Source organism: Littorina saxatilis, linkage group LG12, assembly GCF_037325665.1.
Source record: "Littorina saxatilis isolate snail1 linkage group LG12, US_GU_Lsax_2.0, whole genome shotgun sequence".
NCBI classification, from domain to species: Eukaryota; Metazoa; Mollusca; class Gastropoda; order Littorinimorpha; family Littorinidae; genus Littorina; species Littorina saxatilis.
Window position 1 is genome coordinate 52,402,749 of NC_090256.1, and position 16,617 is coordinate 52,419,365.

At 40.8% G+C, this 16,617-nt stretch overlaps 1 protein-coding gene across 2 annotated transcripts in view; it reads right to left on the bottom strand.

The window, feature by feature from the left end:
• The window catches only part of LOC138983331 (nucleoplasmin-like protein NO29), a 31,891-nt gene extending 18,541 nt beyond the window's left edge, over nucleotides 1-13,350 (bottom strand). Inside the window, exons 1-8 of one of the 2 annotated variants that reach the window (XM_070356735.1) lie at nucleotides 13,123-13,350; nucleotides 11,169-11,296; nucleotides 9,901-10,023; nucleotides 8,452-8,548; nucleotides 6,896-7,110; nucleotides 5,851-5,898; nucleotides 2,602-2,639; nucleotides 913-934 (exon numbers count right to left, since the gene is read on the bottom strand). In XM_070356735.1, coding sequence (XP_070212836.1) covers nucleotides 913-934; nucleotides 2,602-2,639; nucleotides 5,851-5,898; nucleotides 6,896-7,110; nucleotides 8,452-8,548; nucleotides 9,901-10,023; nucleotides 11,169-11,296; nucleotides 13,123-13,231 — 780 coding nt within the window. In that variant the 5' untranslated portion in view covers nucleotides 13,232-13,350. Of the gene's footprint in view, nucleotides 1-912; nucleotides 935-2,601; nucleotides 2,640-5,850; nucleotides 5,902-6,895; nucleotides 7,111-8,451; nucleotides 8,549-9,900; nucleotides 10,024-11,168; nucleotides 11,297-13,122 lie in introns of both variants that reach the window. The other variant, XM_070356736.1, reaches the window with a different exon arrangement.
• Nucleotides 13,351-16,617: the final 3,267 nt, after the last annotated feature.

Below are 16,617 nucleotides of genomic sequence, written 5' to 3' on the forward strand. Positions count from 1 at the left end.
GCCAATTTACCGTACGGTATATCCAATTCTTTTTCTTGGGTGTTGTGTGAAATCAATTCTAAATCTTCCTGCTTTTAAAGTCTGGAAAATTCAAAGTGCTAATAGAAGAGTTTCTAGTCAAGCACTGTCACACTCAATGTTGATTCAGTACTCAAACTTTTTACGTTTCATTTAATATGTATATGCACTCCTTATATGCATCTCCTTTGTTCAGTCAAACGGCTTTTCGTGCAGATTGTTCTGTGATGTGTATATTCCTTTGTGTATTCAGATCAACATAACATAACATTTGTTTTTGTATACTTTTCCCTCCTAACACGTCCGATTAAGCTCTGTCTGCCATGTGCTATTTCACCGAATTAAGAGCACCTTGTCTCAGAGTGCCGTTTCGTCACTACACCAAATACTAATACGTATATCGTACGATACAGCGACAGAAATCATCTATTTCAACAACGTTAAACTACTCATGATTTTGGGGAAATCTGTACAATCTGCACTTTTAAGTTACACACACACTCCCTTTTTAAAAACCGCACCTGAAAGTGTCATATGAAAACAGATTCTATCTTTAACTGCCGCATTTTAAGTTGGTTGAAATGACTGGAGCTGTGTTACGTTGCACCTCAAGAGTTTATTATTTGATTTCTGAAAACAAATACTTTAATACGTAACATAGCAACCAGGCCCGATATGTTCTGAACTTTCGCAAAAACACAGAAAATAACAAATGTAAGAAACGCTGTTTTCGTCTTAAAGACAAACTCTCGCCTTATCAATGGTTCATTGTAACCGCTTTTTTTAACCAAATATAAACGGTCGCACACACATCTGATTTGACCTTCAACCGCCCAAAAGGATATTCTTAAACATTTTGTAATCACTCAAGGTCTCAAAAGAAACTCGACTTACCTTTCCTTTCTTCTTCTTTGAGCTGAAAAAACCCATAAGACACAAAGGCATATTAAGCATCTAATATAAATCTTTCGATATTGTTTGCAAATAAACAACAGCACAGCAAAACAAAGTAAACAAACCAATCCTGCAAAACCAAATCACCGATGTTTGCCTCACGGGCACATGATATGTCAAAGTCACACAAGCTTACAGTTGGTAGATAATCTCTTTCGCATGGTTGACCACTTTCAAGTACAGTGAAGTTGGTTGCTAAGTAAAATATGACTGGTAATTTTTCTATTTTTACAAAAGTATAATTATTATTTGTCTTACAACGGCAAAGACCGCAATTTCGACATGAGAACAGTCATACAAATACATTTATTCCCCATTTTTCTTTTAATTGTTCGCTATCGATCATGTGCACACCTGCAAGGTTTTTTTCGTTTAAAATTCTCGGTACAAAAAAAACAAATGCAAAGCTCACATTCGTGCCCCATCGCTAACATTAAGGAATACGATGTGATAATTTATTTTTTTTAAAAAGACATACCTTTACCACCTTTTTGTCTCTTTCAGACTTTCTTCTCTTGTTAATACTTATAACATATTTACAAGGTGCGGGTTTTTCCGTAAGCTAAACAAAGTCTCATGTCAAGGACTGATGAAACTGGGTCGTGCTTGCTCAGGGTTCTCTGTCTGCCAAGTACTTGGGATAGTACTTGTTATATTTAGTCAAGTTTTGACTAAATATTTTAACATCGAGGGGGAATCGAAACGAGGGTCGTGGTGTATGTGCGTGTGTCTGTGTGTCTGTGTGTCTGTGTGTGTGTGTAGAGCGATTCAGACTAAACTACTGGACCGATCTTTATGAAATTTGACATGAGAGTTCCTGGGTATGAAATCCCCGAACGTTTTTTTCATTTTTTTGATAAATGTCTTTGATGACGTCATATCCGGCTTTTCGTGAAAGTTGAGGCGGCACTGTCACGCCCTCATTTTTCAACCAAATTGGTTGAAATTTTGGTCAAGTAATCTTCGACGAAGCCCGGACTTCGGTATTGCATTTCAGCTTGGTGGCTTAAAAATTAATTAATGACTTTGGTCATTAAAAATCTGAAAATTGTAAAAAAAAATAAAAATTTATAAAACGATCCAAATTTACGTTTATCTTATTCTCCATCATTTGCTGATTCCAAAAACATATAAATATGTTATATTCGGATTAAAAACAAGCTCTGAAAATTAAATATATAAAAATCATTATCAAAATTAAATTGTCCAAATCAATTTAAAAACACTTTCATCTTATTCCTTGTCGGTTCCTGATTCCAAAAACATATAGATATGATATGTTTGGATTAAAAACACGCTCAGAAAGTTAAAACAAAGACAGGTACAGAAAAGCGTGCTATCCTTCTTAGCGCAACTACTACCCCGCTCTTCTTGTCACTTTCACTGCCTTTGCCATGAGCGGTGGACTGACGATGCTACGAGTATACGGTCTTGCTGAAAAATGGCATTGCGTTCAGTTTCATTCTGTGAGTTCGACAGCTACTTGACTAAATATTGTATTTTCGCCTTACGCGACTTGTTTTTGAGAGTGTGGGAGTGTATACGTAACCCTGTCTGCCTGCACATGTCAAACGCAAAAACAGAACTTATGACAAATAAATATCTGAATATTTACTCATCGACACATACCTTGTATCTTCCTCCTCGTCTTCTAGATCTTCGTCTTCCTGCAAGCAAAATTAAATTAAAAACAACACGTTTCACAATCGTCGTATCACAAGTACTTTTCTTTTATTTCAATTCATTTCCATGATAACATTACTTTGACATTCGGGTCCCTACTTCCTAGTGGGAAGCTAGCAGCAACAGGAGACAAGGTACCCAGTTGTGTTTTAGGAGTAATCGGCCACCTGCAATTCTGGCAGGTCGACAGAAGTCTTATTTGTCACGATAGCGACACGGGGGTGGGATATGGATACCGTCTCTTAGTAATCACACAAAATTGACCCATGTCCGTTCCGGCCTGGATTCAAACCTGTAAACCGAGAATCACAAGACAGACCAAATGTTGGTTATCTTTGTTTCCAATACAAATGTTCAAACGAAAGCTGCTTACTTGGCAGCTGGTCAACAAACTTAAATGTAACCTTGTGGATTTGTTTCTTTATATTGAGACTTGCCTCAATTTTCAGAGAATTTTTCTTTTGTTAAAAAGGGAGGGGGCATTGTGTAAAAATATCATGTTCCTTTCTGTGCTTAAACGACCTTGTTTGTGAAGAAAAACAATAAAAAATATTTCTAAGAAAACAAAATTGATAACATTTGTTTTGAACAGTAAAGTTCGTCTTTTATATTAAAGGGAAACATAAGTTGTCTCGATCCAACGAGCGGAACAAATTTGACAATGACCTCAGATTTCGAGATGAGTTTGGATGGGGGAAAAACTGGCGACAAAAATGTTTTCCATTCATCTGGTTTTGTCAACCAGGGTAGTTAAAGGGATAACTAAGAAAAAAAGCCAGATTGTCTTAGTTATACCTTAAGATTCTGCGTTAAAAATAATGCTATCGCGCAGGAGGACGGCTTTAACGTTGCAAAATCAATTGTTTTAAAGTCTTAATTAAATGTCCAACAAAAAAGAGGGAGCACTCTGAGGGTTGTTTGGATCACTTCCACTCAGCTGCTTCCTTTGTGTGCGTGATGCTTGTTGCTAGGCGGCCGCGTCTTGCTCCCGGCCCGGCACTACTGTTTGTTTTCAACACCGAATAGAAGCACCCATACGGATCCCCAAGGGTTTTTTTTGTTTTTTTGCCGATTTAACTGTTCATAGCGACCACCTGTCTATAACGACCACTGTTAGTAGTTCCTTTGGGTTGTCATCATAGACAGGTTCGATTGCACATTGCCACGTATAAACTAAACTACCGTCCCAAAGCTTCGCTGCTTTGAACAAAAGTTAAAATCAAAAAAAAATAATTTCACATCTATAAGTCGAGTGGATAACTATCAAAATAAGAAAGACGAATTCATGTGTCGGCCTGTTCACAAACATGCCTTCGTCGACTTTTAGAGAAAAACTCATTCATGACACAATAATAAAAAGTTCAAAACAAAATAAGTAGGCACAGTAAACCTCCCGTAAACCATCACAGATACGGTCAGGCTTTTACACACAGTACAAACACCCTTTCATTTAAACACTCACCGATTGAGAACATCCTAGGTGCCCTCCGTAAAGAGCGAGCAATTTTCAAAGAATTGATTTTTGCGTGGTTTATCTTTCCCCTGAGCCATCGTGAACCCGTGTGATCCAGTTTTTCTTTTTCACAATGTAGTCGTCAGTCATTTGAATGCGACTCGATGTGAGCTTATCTACAATAGCACGTTTTTATGCACGAAACAAACGGCTGTGGTTCACAAGAACTCTAGCGATGGCTTTAGACTGTTGAGAGGAACGGCGATATGCATAAACCGTCGTCTGCTACGACCCTAGCGTGACCCTGCTTCCGGGCTTTTCTTTTTTCAAACTTTCACAACTTCGAATTGTACTGATCTTGTCTTTATGAAAAAAGAATTCTTTTATGATTAAAGAATGTTTGTGTAACAAGCTGTCAATTTATTAGTTAGATTTTAAAAGTTAGCTAGGTCTAGCGCAAAAACGCACCACGGTCCAAAAACATTCTGATAATCATCGATCCACGGCTATCGCCAGTTTACATCGATAGAATGAGACCCGAAGGGAAGCAACTCATTTTTGACCTGAGTTCAGGATGGGTACCCAAAAAGTGTTCGAGACAATCTGAAATTCTTTAAACATTGCTCGCTCTTTACGTAGGGAACCTACTATGTTCCCGTTTGGTGAGCGTTCAAATGGAGGGGTGTTTGTACTGTGTGTAAAAGCCTGACAGTACCTGTGATGGTTTACGGGAGGCTTACTGTCCGGGCGTGATTTCCGATATTGAATATTCATAACAGCCGTCCAGCACCAAAACGAGGCGCCATTGTTGTAGAGGAGCAAGTCCACGAAAATAAATTCTTTGAACATTTCTCACGCTCGACAGAAAGCAGCCAGGATGTTCCCGTTCGGTGAGCGTTCAAATGGAAGTATGCTTGTACTGTATGTAGACGCTCGGGGAGCTCTGTGATGGCTTACGGGAGGCTTACTGTGCCTTTAACAAAAAATGTTTCTTTGCGACATCTAATCATACAAAGAGTGTTCAAGGTAAACTGATCATTCTTCGACAGTAAAGCAAACGCTTCCACAAAGATAAATCTTCCTCGTATACGTACTTAGACATATTTCCGAACGATGTACGCAAGACGAGAACTGAGCGATTTGTCAAGAAAAGGCTGTACGTCAGCCCACGTATTAAACCAGTTGTCATAACTTCATTTCTGTCTGCACCCTGAGCTGAAAACAGGCGTGCATACTTAATCTTAATTTCTTGCTGCAACCTAAGTATCAACAACTTACAGGAAAATACATGTTCTGCACGTTTCAGGCTCAGAAAGTGCAAAAGGATTGGCGATAATTGATTGGAGGGCGGAAAGATTGGTTGTGTTTTTGTTGTTTGTTGTTGGGTTTGTTTGTTGTTGGGTTGTTGGTTTTTTGGTGTGTAAAAAAAAAGTGCAAAAACGAGAACTTGAAAACAATGTAAGGTGTCAGATACAAAAAAAATAAGAATCGATTTGAAGTCGAATACTTTGGAAACATCTGCAACTAATCGACAATTAGAAATCTTATGGTTTAAAAGGATTCAAATATTTTGCAAACCATGCTGCACCCATGAACTTGTAATGGAGCACAACAAGCTAAGCTAACATTTGGCGGACGACTTATACGTACGAAGCATAAGAATCTGTTTTAGTCCACAGAATCACCCAGTGAGCGACTTCACGGATGCGAAAGAAAAAAATAATTTAAAAACATGAGCTCACCTCTTCACTGTCCTCTTCGCTGTCTTCCATGGCCTCAAGCTTGCTTCTCTGCTGACAGTCAAAATCAAATCACAATAGGTAATTAAGACTTTTGCGCACGCGCGCGATCACACACACAAAGACGTGTACGTGCGCAATGCTCTAGTTTAGGTCCTCAATGTCAACTCAGTCCGAACAATAGGAGTAATCATTTCATTCTTTCTTTATTTGGTGTTTAACGTCGTTTTCAACCACGACTGTTATATAGCGACGGGGAAAGGGGGGAGATGGGATAGAGCCACTTGTCAATTGTTTCTTGTTCACAAAAGCACTAATCAAATTTGCTCCAGGGGCTTGCAACGTAGTACAATATATTACCTTACTGGGAGAATGCAAGTTTCCAGTACAAAGGACTTAACATGTCTTACATACTGCTCGACTAAAATCTTTACAAAAATTGACTATATTCTATACTAGAAACACTTAACAAGGGTAAAAGGAGAAACAGAATCCGTTAGTCGCCTCTTACGACATGCTGGGGAGCATCGGGTAAATTCTTCCCCCTAACCCGCGGGGGGTAGTAATCAATTCACAAGTAACACATTAAATTAAAATGCACAAATAACCTGTAGGTAAAAATGTCGTTTCAAACATAGTGTATATTGTCACATAGTATTCACATTAGCTAAATGGAGAACTATCGAAGCAAGTTGCAAAATACAAATGGTTTTAAAACTTGGTTGTGCAATGTGGGATGACAATAACACTAACATGTCTCATGAGCAAGCTCCGCGAAGCCGTGTTACTGCCAAATCTGAGTTAAATCACTAATGGTCTTGCAGGATTAACTAACCATCAGCGTAACTTACACCAATTTTAAGTTATTTAGTAAAGATCCTGTCTTTTGATTAAAGATACGTTATCATCGATTAAAGATCCTTTATATTATCAACGTCTCCCTTCCATGTAATAAACCTAAAAGGATTTTACTTTTACAGTTTTAGAAGAATCGTTCTGCTTGGTTGTGCAGAGACACCGAGTGGAGCTGATTCTGAATAATGTTTACCTTGGCTTTGGACGCTTTGGATGCGGCGGCTGTAGGTTTCCTCTTCACTCCTGCCTTTCCTTTCTTGCCCTTCCCCATCTCCATCTCTTCATCGCTCTCCTCGTCGCTTTCCTCGTCCGACTCATCGTCATCGTCTTCCTCCTCGTCCGTGGCCGTCGTCTCTGGCCCCGTGAACATGGACTCGTCTTGAGAGTCGACGTTTTCATGAGGGTATTCTGCGACAGAATGGCGAATGGATTCATTGGTTATTTGTGCTTTGAAAATTATGTTTGCCTAATGGATTCGCTGATTATGTTTCTGTTAGTTCGTTAGGCACATAACATTAACGAAAGTAGCTATCACTGAGGGATTTTATTATATTATGAATTTTACCTTCACAAACACTCTTCAGGGAAAAGCGAACACACTTCTGCAAAATAAACAAGTAATTGTGGTTCACAGTACTGTATTTTCTCGTCTTTCGTGAGTTTGTTTGTTTGTTTTGCTTAACGCCCAGCCGACCACGAAGGGCCATATCAGGGCGGTGCTGCTTTGACATATAACGTGCGCCACACACAAGACAGAAGTCGCAGCACAGGCTTCATGTCTCACCCAGTCACATTATTCTGACACCGGACCAACCAGTCCTAGCACTAACCCCATAATGCCAGACGCCAGGCGGAGCAGCCACTAGATTGCCAATTTTAAAGTCTTAGGTATGACCCGGCCGGGGTTCGAACCCACGACCTCCCGATCACGGGGCGGACGCCTTACCACTAGGCCAACCGTGCCGGTCTTTCGTGAGTTAGTGTAATGGTTCGCTTGCAAACATTATTTCGATGACACTATTGCCTTTGCGTTAGACATAAGCGATAGCGTTTGGTATCGGTTAAATTCAAACGGACAATCCGTCTGTTTTTAAAGATTCAAGTTTTAAAGAAATGTCGCGTCCCACCTGAGCAAAGAATGACAAATCATTAATTACACCCCAAATAGAAACCTCAGACAATGTGACAATGCACCGTCTTCACAATAGCCAGTGTCACTCGCTTTTCCAGCACTATGACTGTTCCTGTATCTTTATACCAACGATAACTGCGGGCAACCAAAATCTTAAATTTCCGAACAGGAACGTGACTGACTATTAGGGTTTAACGTCCTCTTAGACGTCTATATTGGGACAGGTATTGGTAATACGCTGAAGATATGGTGTGATACTTTGATTCGAACAAGCCGGCTGTGGCTGTCTTCTTCGACACACCAGCATTGGGTTTGTCTCGTCAAAGTATCGAAATACGATCATGATAATCAGAGACGAGAGATGATGCATGCGTGTCTTCGTGTTTTCCAAGCCCTGAGACTTTCGCTGTGAACGTGGGATCTTTTTCGTGCGCATGTGTGCACACGGGGGTGTTCGGACACCGAAGAGAGTCTGCACAAAGTTGACTCCGAAAAATAAATCTCTCACCGAACGTGGGGATCGAACCCACGCTGATAGCGACCAACTGGCTACAAAGCCAGCGCGCTACCAACTGAGCTACGTCCCCGCCCAACAGGAACGTGTGTGTGTGCTTTACCTTGCAAACAGGTTCCGGAGAGGTAGATGGGCCCACTGCCTTCTATCAGTCGGAATGTCACTGTGTGCTTGTCCGAAAAGTCCGCGTTCACACACACCTGTCAAAAAAAAGGATTTTACATTTTAATACTTTCTCAGACTAAACGATCGGATGTTCCCATTTTTAGTAGGTTACAAAACTATGCATGGTTTTATGTGACACACAAGATCTGTTGTTCAGAGCTTTCCGTGAATATCCTGTTCCAAAGAATCAGTAGTCAGCTGCCATGCTGCAATGTCATACATGTTTTGACGTTTATTTTGTCAGATATAACAAACATCCACATGCATTCTATAGTAGCAAAGACAGATATAAAGCTAATATGCCATAACGGTGTAAGATCTTCCAAATATTATACGGAACACTGCACCAAAAGCAAAACAAGTCGCGTAAGGCGAAAATACAATATTTAGTCAAGTAGCTGTCGAACTCACAGAATGAAACTGACTCGTAGCATCGTCAGTCCATCGCTCATGGCAAAGGCAGTGAAATTGACAAGAAGAGCGGGGTAGTAGTTGCGCTAAGAAGGATAGCACGCTTTTCTGTACCTCTCTTTGTTTTAACTTTCTGAGCGTGTTTTTAATCCAAACATATCATATCTATATGTTTTTGGAATCAGGAACCGACAAGGAATAAGATGAAAGTGTTTTTAAATTGATTTGGACAATTTAATTTTGATAATAATTTTTATATATTTAATTTTCAGAGCTTGTTTTTAATCCGAATATAACATATTTATATGTTTTTGGAATCAGCAAATGATGGAGAATAAGATAAACGTAAATTTGAATCGTTTTATAAATTTTTATTTTTTTTTACAATTTTCAGATTTTTAATGACCAAAGTCATTAATTAATTTTTAAGCCACCAAGCTGAAATGCAATACCGAAGTCCGGGCTTCGTCGAAGATTACTTGACCAAAATTTCAACCAATTTGGTTGAAAAATGAGGGCGTGACAGTGCCGCCTCAACTTTCACGAAAAGCCGGATATGACGTCATCAAAGACATTTATCGAAAAAAGGAGAAAAACGTTCGGGGATATCAATCCCAGCAACTCTCATGTAAAATTTCATAAAGATCGGCCCAGTAGTTTGGTCTGAATCGCTCTACACGCACGCACGCACACACACACACACACACATACACCACGACCCTCGTTTCGATTCCCCCTCGATGTTAAAATATTTAGTCAAAACTTGACTAAATATAAAAAGAAAGTGAATGTCTGGATGGTAGCACATTCTAGGGGAAAAAAACCGACATCAGCATAATTATGTTGTATTGTTACATCAGCGTTGTCTTCGTAAATACGCGAGGAAGTATTTGCTTTTTCATTTAGTAAAATTAAGTCGTTTATTTTTTATTTTTAAAGGCGTGGTCAGTCAAGCTGTAACTAAGTGTGTACTGACCGTGTTGTTGACACCGGCCACCATGTTGATGATAGGGATCTTGAGGATCTTGCCGTCCTTGTCTGCCGTCTCTACCTGCACCACGTGCTCCTCGCCCTTCTCGATGCCCTTGCCCAGCGTGGCCTGTGGCACGTGAAACACTGGTTATCACATACTCCAGCACAAATGAATTTTAGCAAGAAAATCATCAATGCGGCCATTTTTAGCATGAAAATGGCCAAATACGGCGGCCGAAAAATTCCAATTTCTTCGACCAGCAAAAATAACCAAATTATGCGCACGTTTGGAGCCCATTCCGTCTAATCAATGTCACTAAACTAAGATTAATTCTTTGCATTGATAAAAGTGACTTCCATCTTAGGATTGATAAAAGTGACTGCGATAATGACAAAGAATAGTAAGCTTGCGTTTTCAAATTTAAAGTTTCATCATGAAAACAATCGTCTGTCACTAACCCCAGTTTATCACTGATTTTGCTGAGGGAAGGGTCTTGCAAAAAACTTGTTTCAATAACAAAATTATGTTGTCCTGTTGTGTGACACTTAATAAAACCCCAAAGCTTAGTATCATGAATACTGTTCCAACTATTTTGTTGGCAGGGATTGTCCAATTAGAATAAAAGATATTGCTCAACTCTGTGCCAGCAAAGCAGGTATCATTTCAACTCGTGCATAAACAAAATAATGTTAAAAATCTATGACACATCTCCGGAATGCCCTAAAGCACGAGCTTATATTATATCAGGTCCAGTCAGCATTACAAGGTCAGTCATCCAAGAGATGCCTTTGAAAACACCTTGCAACACTTGTTCAATTGTCAACATCAGCCTATCAAAACTAGTCCTTAAAAAACAAACGCTCAACGGCCTCTCAATCTTTCACCAGTTCGTCCAATATTTAACGTTGTATCAATAGAACAGTCATGATGCTTTCAACGGCTGCATTTTTATATGCATTTGTCTGTTAACGATCTGTCGACAATCAGTGAAGAGTTGTCCTGTGCGAAATGCACGTGCTGAAAAACTTTTGACATACCGTGGACATGAGACGAGAGACGAGAGAGAGAGAGCGAGGGGTGGGGGGGGGGGGCGACAGGGAGATTGTGAAAGGGGGAAAGGTGCAAAGAGAGGTTGAGATAGATGGAGGGGGTGGGATGCATTTGGGGAGAGAGACGGGAAGATGGAAAGAGGTATTGAACACACACACGAGCAGTCAAACACACCGAGTCAAACACAAGTGACACAGACAAAGCTGTGTGCACGTGCTTACCATTTTGACGAAGAGCTCGTGCGACATGAAGTCATGGTCGGGTTCCTCGTCCTTGCTATCCGCCTCATCATTCTCCTCCACCTTGAAGCTCCACACCTCCTCGCTCTTCTCACTCGTCAGCTCCACACCTGAATCAATCACACAGTGGTCTGTGAATTACCGTGCATCAACTAATCTTGGTGATTTGTTTAGTGGAAAGGGGGGGGGGGGTAGGAATAGCCCAGGGCAACATTCTGATAATCATCGGACCACGCTATCGCTCATGGTCTCTCTGACAGGATGTATAATTACTGCGCGGAATCTATCAAAACAAGAATACAGAGTTATCTCCCAACTGAGACGAAAGTGATTGCAGATTGGCCGACTTCGACAGTGATCTCCGTTCTGTTCTTTAGTTATGATAAAGACATCGTTCTAAGGTTAAAAAAAAGTCGAAATGTTGAGACTGCTGTGGGAAGGAGACCGTGATATTGTTGCATCACTCCCAACTGGTTACAGAAAAAAAAGTATCGTCTGCTTCGTAGCCAAAGTTGATTATCACGTGACACTAGCCATATTTAGAGTTGTTTGCACAGTAAATACACCCGCGAAAGATATATAGCTCGCTTGAATCTGTCTTACATATCAATTCCTTTGTAATTGAAAAATTACACACTAGAAAAAATCATTATCGACGATCGCGAATCTGCTTATATTAACACATTACGAAAAGCTCTAAATATGTTGTTGTTTTTTTTAAATCGATTTCTTACCCACAGAAAGAAAACCAAGGGATAAATGAGACCCGAAGGGCAGTAACTCATTTTGACCGAGTTCAGGATGCCCAGGGCAAGTCAATCACATATACTACCGTTTTTTTCTTACATCACCTGACAAAGTTCAACTCAGGAGGAAAACGTCAAATCTCAAATATCAAATTGACCGGACATAATTCTACGTGCAGTACAATGTATCTGTACTAAAAACCTTTTTTTTCTCAGATTGATTGTCTTAGAAAGGGGTTGCACTTCAAATTGTCCAGACATAATACAACGTGCATCATGATCCCTCAGGACAAACAAATTTGACAGAGTTTGCCCAAAGCTCAGCTTCTATCATTAAGTATCAAGTTTATCGCTGACGCTGCATTCAACTTGATACAGGAAACTGATTATTTTTTAATCTGATCAAAATAAAATTAAATGTTTGAAATTACACCTGAAGGCCGGGTGATTGTTTCGTTCTTGATGTCCTTTCTTTCGTGTATTTTGCTGTCGTCAGTCTTCACCTTGGCAAGATTAGTTCACAGAGACAGGCTTACTATCAATCATGATCTCTACAATTCGCTGTACAAAGCGCTGCTCCTTTTAAAATTAGACTAGCACCAGCTTAATCGTGTAATGGTTCAATTAGCATGTTCAGTGAATTGCAAAACCGATTTAACACACAAAAATAGCACGCGACGAGTATGTGATGGCGAATATCAAAAATGACCCAGTAGCAATACACGTGGCAGGCACATTTACGTCTAACCATAGACCAAATGGTCTATGGTCTAACACAGTGAAAGTTATAATCTTTGAAGCCATAACAGAGCATTTTTCAGGAGAATTACAAGAATACATGCACAAATATTTCAATATAAATGTCACGCAATTTTTTCTTTCGCGCAGACAGGAGGGGATGGCGCGACGTGAAAAAAACCGACCACGGTACGTCACGTGCTCTTTTCAGTCGAATTTCTTCAGCTTCTCCGCTCCTACACTTCAATAATTGGCACGTGGTATTTTGCTGGGTAAACAGTGAATTTTGCCGTTCACAATTTCTTCCTCGCCGAAACTTGTTATACACAGTACCGCCCGACAAATCATAAAAAATGAAAAATAAAATAAAAAGAAGTGTATGCTGTTTCAATGAATATACTTCGGTGAATAGGAACTGAAAAAATAATAATTGTAAAACTTTCTGAACCTACCCCAAAAACTTTCAATTCCATCCTCCACGGTTCCACCGACGCTGGTCATTCTTCTCATGGCGCGGGCGTTGCGGAGACGAGCTGGGGATACAACGGTCAGTTCGGACATTTCGAGGACAGGTCGAGGGCAGAACACTCCGACTGATGCTGCTACAAGATCCGTAGGCAACGACTGACTGAATTCGTCTGTCAAACCCGGCTGCACCGAATGATACTGCTGTGAAATCGGTCACGTGTGATGTTCCGAGATTTCTTCTTGATTTTTTTTCGATTTTTTTTTCTCGATAAGGGTCACTTCTCACTGTAGTTGCACGGGAAGCACGCCGCATGAAGTTCACGTGCTTTTCATGACTTTGATTGTCGACTCTGTTGTTGCTCAGCAGTTTTGTGCGAGTTATTACACCCCCGGTAATAGGGGTGTGTATAGGTTTCGGTCGGTGTGTTTGTTTGTTTGTTTGTTTGTGTGTTTGTGTTCGCATATAGATCTCAAGAATGAACGGACCGATCGTCACCAAACTTGGTGAACAGGTTCTATACATTCCTGAGACAGTCCTTACAAAAATTGGGACCAGTCAAACACACGGTTAGGGAGTTATTGGTGGATTAAAATTATACAAGGACTTATAGAGGGACATCTTAATGGTCAAAGGGAAATAACCATTCTCACTCAGTCACTGCCACCAACTGAGAAGGTTATTTCCCTTTGACGGGGGTGTTTTTCCTACCTCGGAGGAATTTCTTGTTTTCATTGGTAATAGTGGCTTGGCTAATTGCTTTTTGGGAGGTTCAGGCGGAAAGGTCGAAGGGAGGGGGTGAGGTGGGTAAGATGGGGGTTGCGGGAGCCAGGTGAGAGCATGGGTTATTTGAAAAATTACTTGTTTGTTTGTCTGCCAACCTGCCAGCCTGCCTGCCTGTCTGTTTGTCTGTCCATCCAAGTGACTGAATTTAGCGTGTACGAATTTAGTGCAGTTTGTGCATTATGCATAACGTGACAGAATGTGTATGTACGCGGGTGTGTGTATGTGCGCGGGTGTGTGTATGGCTCGAGCGAGTGCGTCGGTGTCACGTGTGTGAGTGCGCGTGCGTGTCTGTGTACGTGTGTGTGTGTGTTCATGTGTGTTTTCAAGTTCGAAGCCTAATATGTGTGACTAGTAACTGGGCAATTTAATTAGTCTGGTGCCAACAAACTTACAAAGGGACCTGGTGTGTGTGTGTGTGTGTGTGTGTGTGTGTGTGTGTGTGTGTGTGTGTGTGGTGGGTGTGTGCTTGAGTGTGTGTGTGTCACAGTGTGTGTGTGTGTGTGTGTGTGTCTGTGTGTGTCTGTGTGTGTGTGTGTGATTGTGTATGTGTGACTGTCGATGTGTGTGTGTGTGTGTGTGTGTGTTTATGTGTGCGTGTGGGTGTGTGTGTTTGTTTGTCTGCCTGTCTGTCTGTCTGTCTGTCCCAGTGTGTCTGTATGTGACTGTGTGTGTGTGTGTGTGCCAGTGTGTGTATGTGTGTGTGTGTGTGCCAGTGTGTGTGTGTGTGTGTGCCGCGGTAGTCACGGTGGTGGAGGGGGTTCGTCTGACATTTAAGGTCAGCAAGTGTATACATCAATTTAAGAACTGCGACGAACCAATAGTAAAAGGTATATTTGCCACCTTTTATCTAACTTGAACTGGATTTGCACAGTCGTTCATGCTAATGACTCAATCATCTTCTCTTGAAGCGATTGCTAAGTCAGTGTGCACTGTCACCGCTGTAACGAGGCTGATGGCGGTAACGGTGGGGACCCGGCGGGGGGTTGCAATTATATAGGCAGAAGCCTATCATCGTAGTATTTCATCCACTTGCGATATAGGTGTATAATGAGTCATGACTCGGCCTGTGTGTCGACATTTGCATTCAAACCAAAACCCCAAAAAATAAATACTACAGCCGGGTCAAACTATAGAGTATAAGCCGCACAAAATTACGAGAAGAAAGAAAATAAAACAAAGAGAATTCTAACAAATAAAGAGCCTAAAACGGAAAGTGCATAGGCCTTTGAGCAAAATGCATACTTTTAATGGAGACGACAGCACCTGTAACAACAGTAACCATATGGCCACTAGTTCCCAATTCCAGTGGGGGAGCTTGTTTATTTTATCTTGTCAGCGAGCCGCGCGGTGATAAATCCCAGCCGCGTAAACATTGCAGCCAAGGCAAGAAGAAGGGGGAAACTCGGGGACTTTTTCTACATTTATGAAGGGTTAGGGGGAAGCAGACGACAAAATGTACGCCATCTTGTTATTCAGTTGCCAGGTTGGAAACCTAAAAGTTTGGACTCGATTTGCTTGTTATTTCATTATATTGATATGTACAATTATTCATATTGCAAAATATAACATACTACAATCCCTTCAAGCTAAAAATGTAGTGTAAAACCGAAGGAACTTGTACTACAGCACTACAAACACAAATTCAGTATAGTTAGAGAGTATTTTACCTGCGTTTGGATTATGATGTTGTTGTTGCAACATTTAAAGTGTGTTCGATGTTTCTGACGGAATCATTAGCGTTTGAAAACAAAAAAGCCTCGGTTTACCAAACCTTTGAGAAAAATGGCTTAGAAAACAAGGATAGTGTATTTTTTGCAAATTTACTGAGACTATTTCTTTACGACAACGACCGGTATCGGACATTCGCTTTGAGGCAAACAAATTCACTCGTTGCCGCCAACTTCATGCATGGCTTTCCACCCTCCTCAGCCAAGCTGGTGTGCATAGGCACACGCAACACACACCACTTCGTAACACACTTCGCGGCTGTATAAAAGTGCATATATTTGCCTGGAGATAATGAATTACCAAACATCACAAAAAACAAGTTTAGAAACGCTGCTAGCATGAGCAGGTTCTAGAGGGTTAACAGTTTTAAGTTCTGCAGTAGTAAGTCGCCAAACAAAGAGTTTTAAGCTGGGGGGGGGGGGGGGATGTTACACTGGTACGAAACCTGTGAGTGTATGAGTAAAGACGAGCGCACAGACAACATAATATTAATGAATTCGATTTTATTTCAATTAAAAAAAAGTCTTAAGATCAGGGGCCTGTTAGATTTTAACCCATCTTGTTTCTGCCAAGGCCTAGTGTAACATAAACGCAGCGCGCCGACGGTCGGTGGGGGGGGGGGGGGGGGGGGTGGAGGCTTGCCGCTATCGGGTTGTCCAAGACGCATGCCGCGAAAAGATTCCAGGCCCCGATAAGAGTAACAGACCACTTTGTTTATAATAGTGAATTTGGCTCCTCAAGAAGAAGTTATCGCCATATGTATGACATTAACGACAGCAAATATTAACATGCACTTGAATGACAGCACGGCTTAAATTATGATCAAGAGAAATACAGACTGATAAAAAAAATCAACGAAGTGACTGTGGTAAGATGAGACTGATAAAACAAAAATCCAAAAAAAACCTATTTTCCTCAACCGCCGGCCAAATTCGGATATTCTGATGATGATGAGTTTTTTCACATT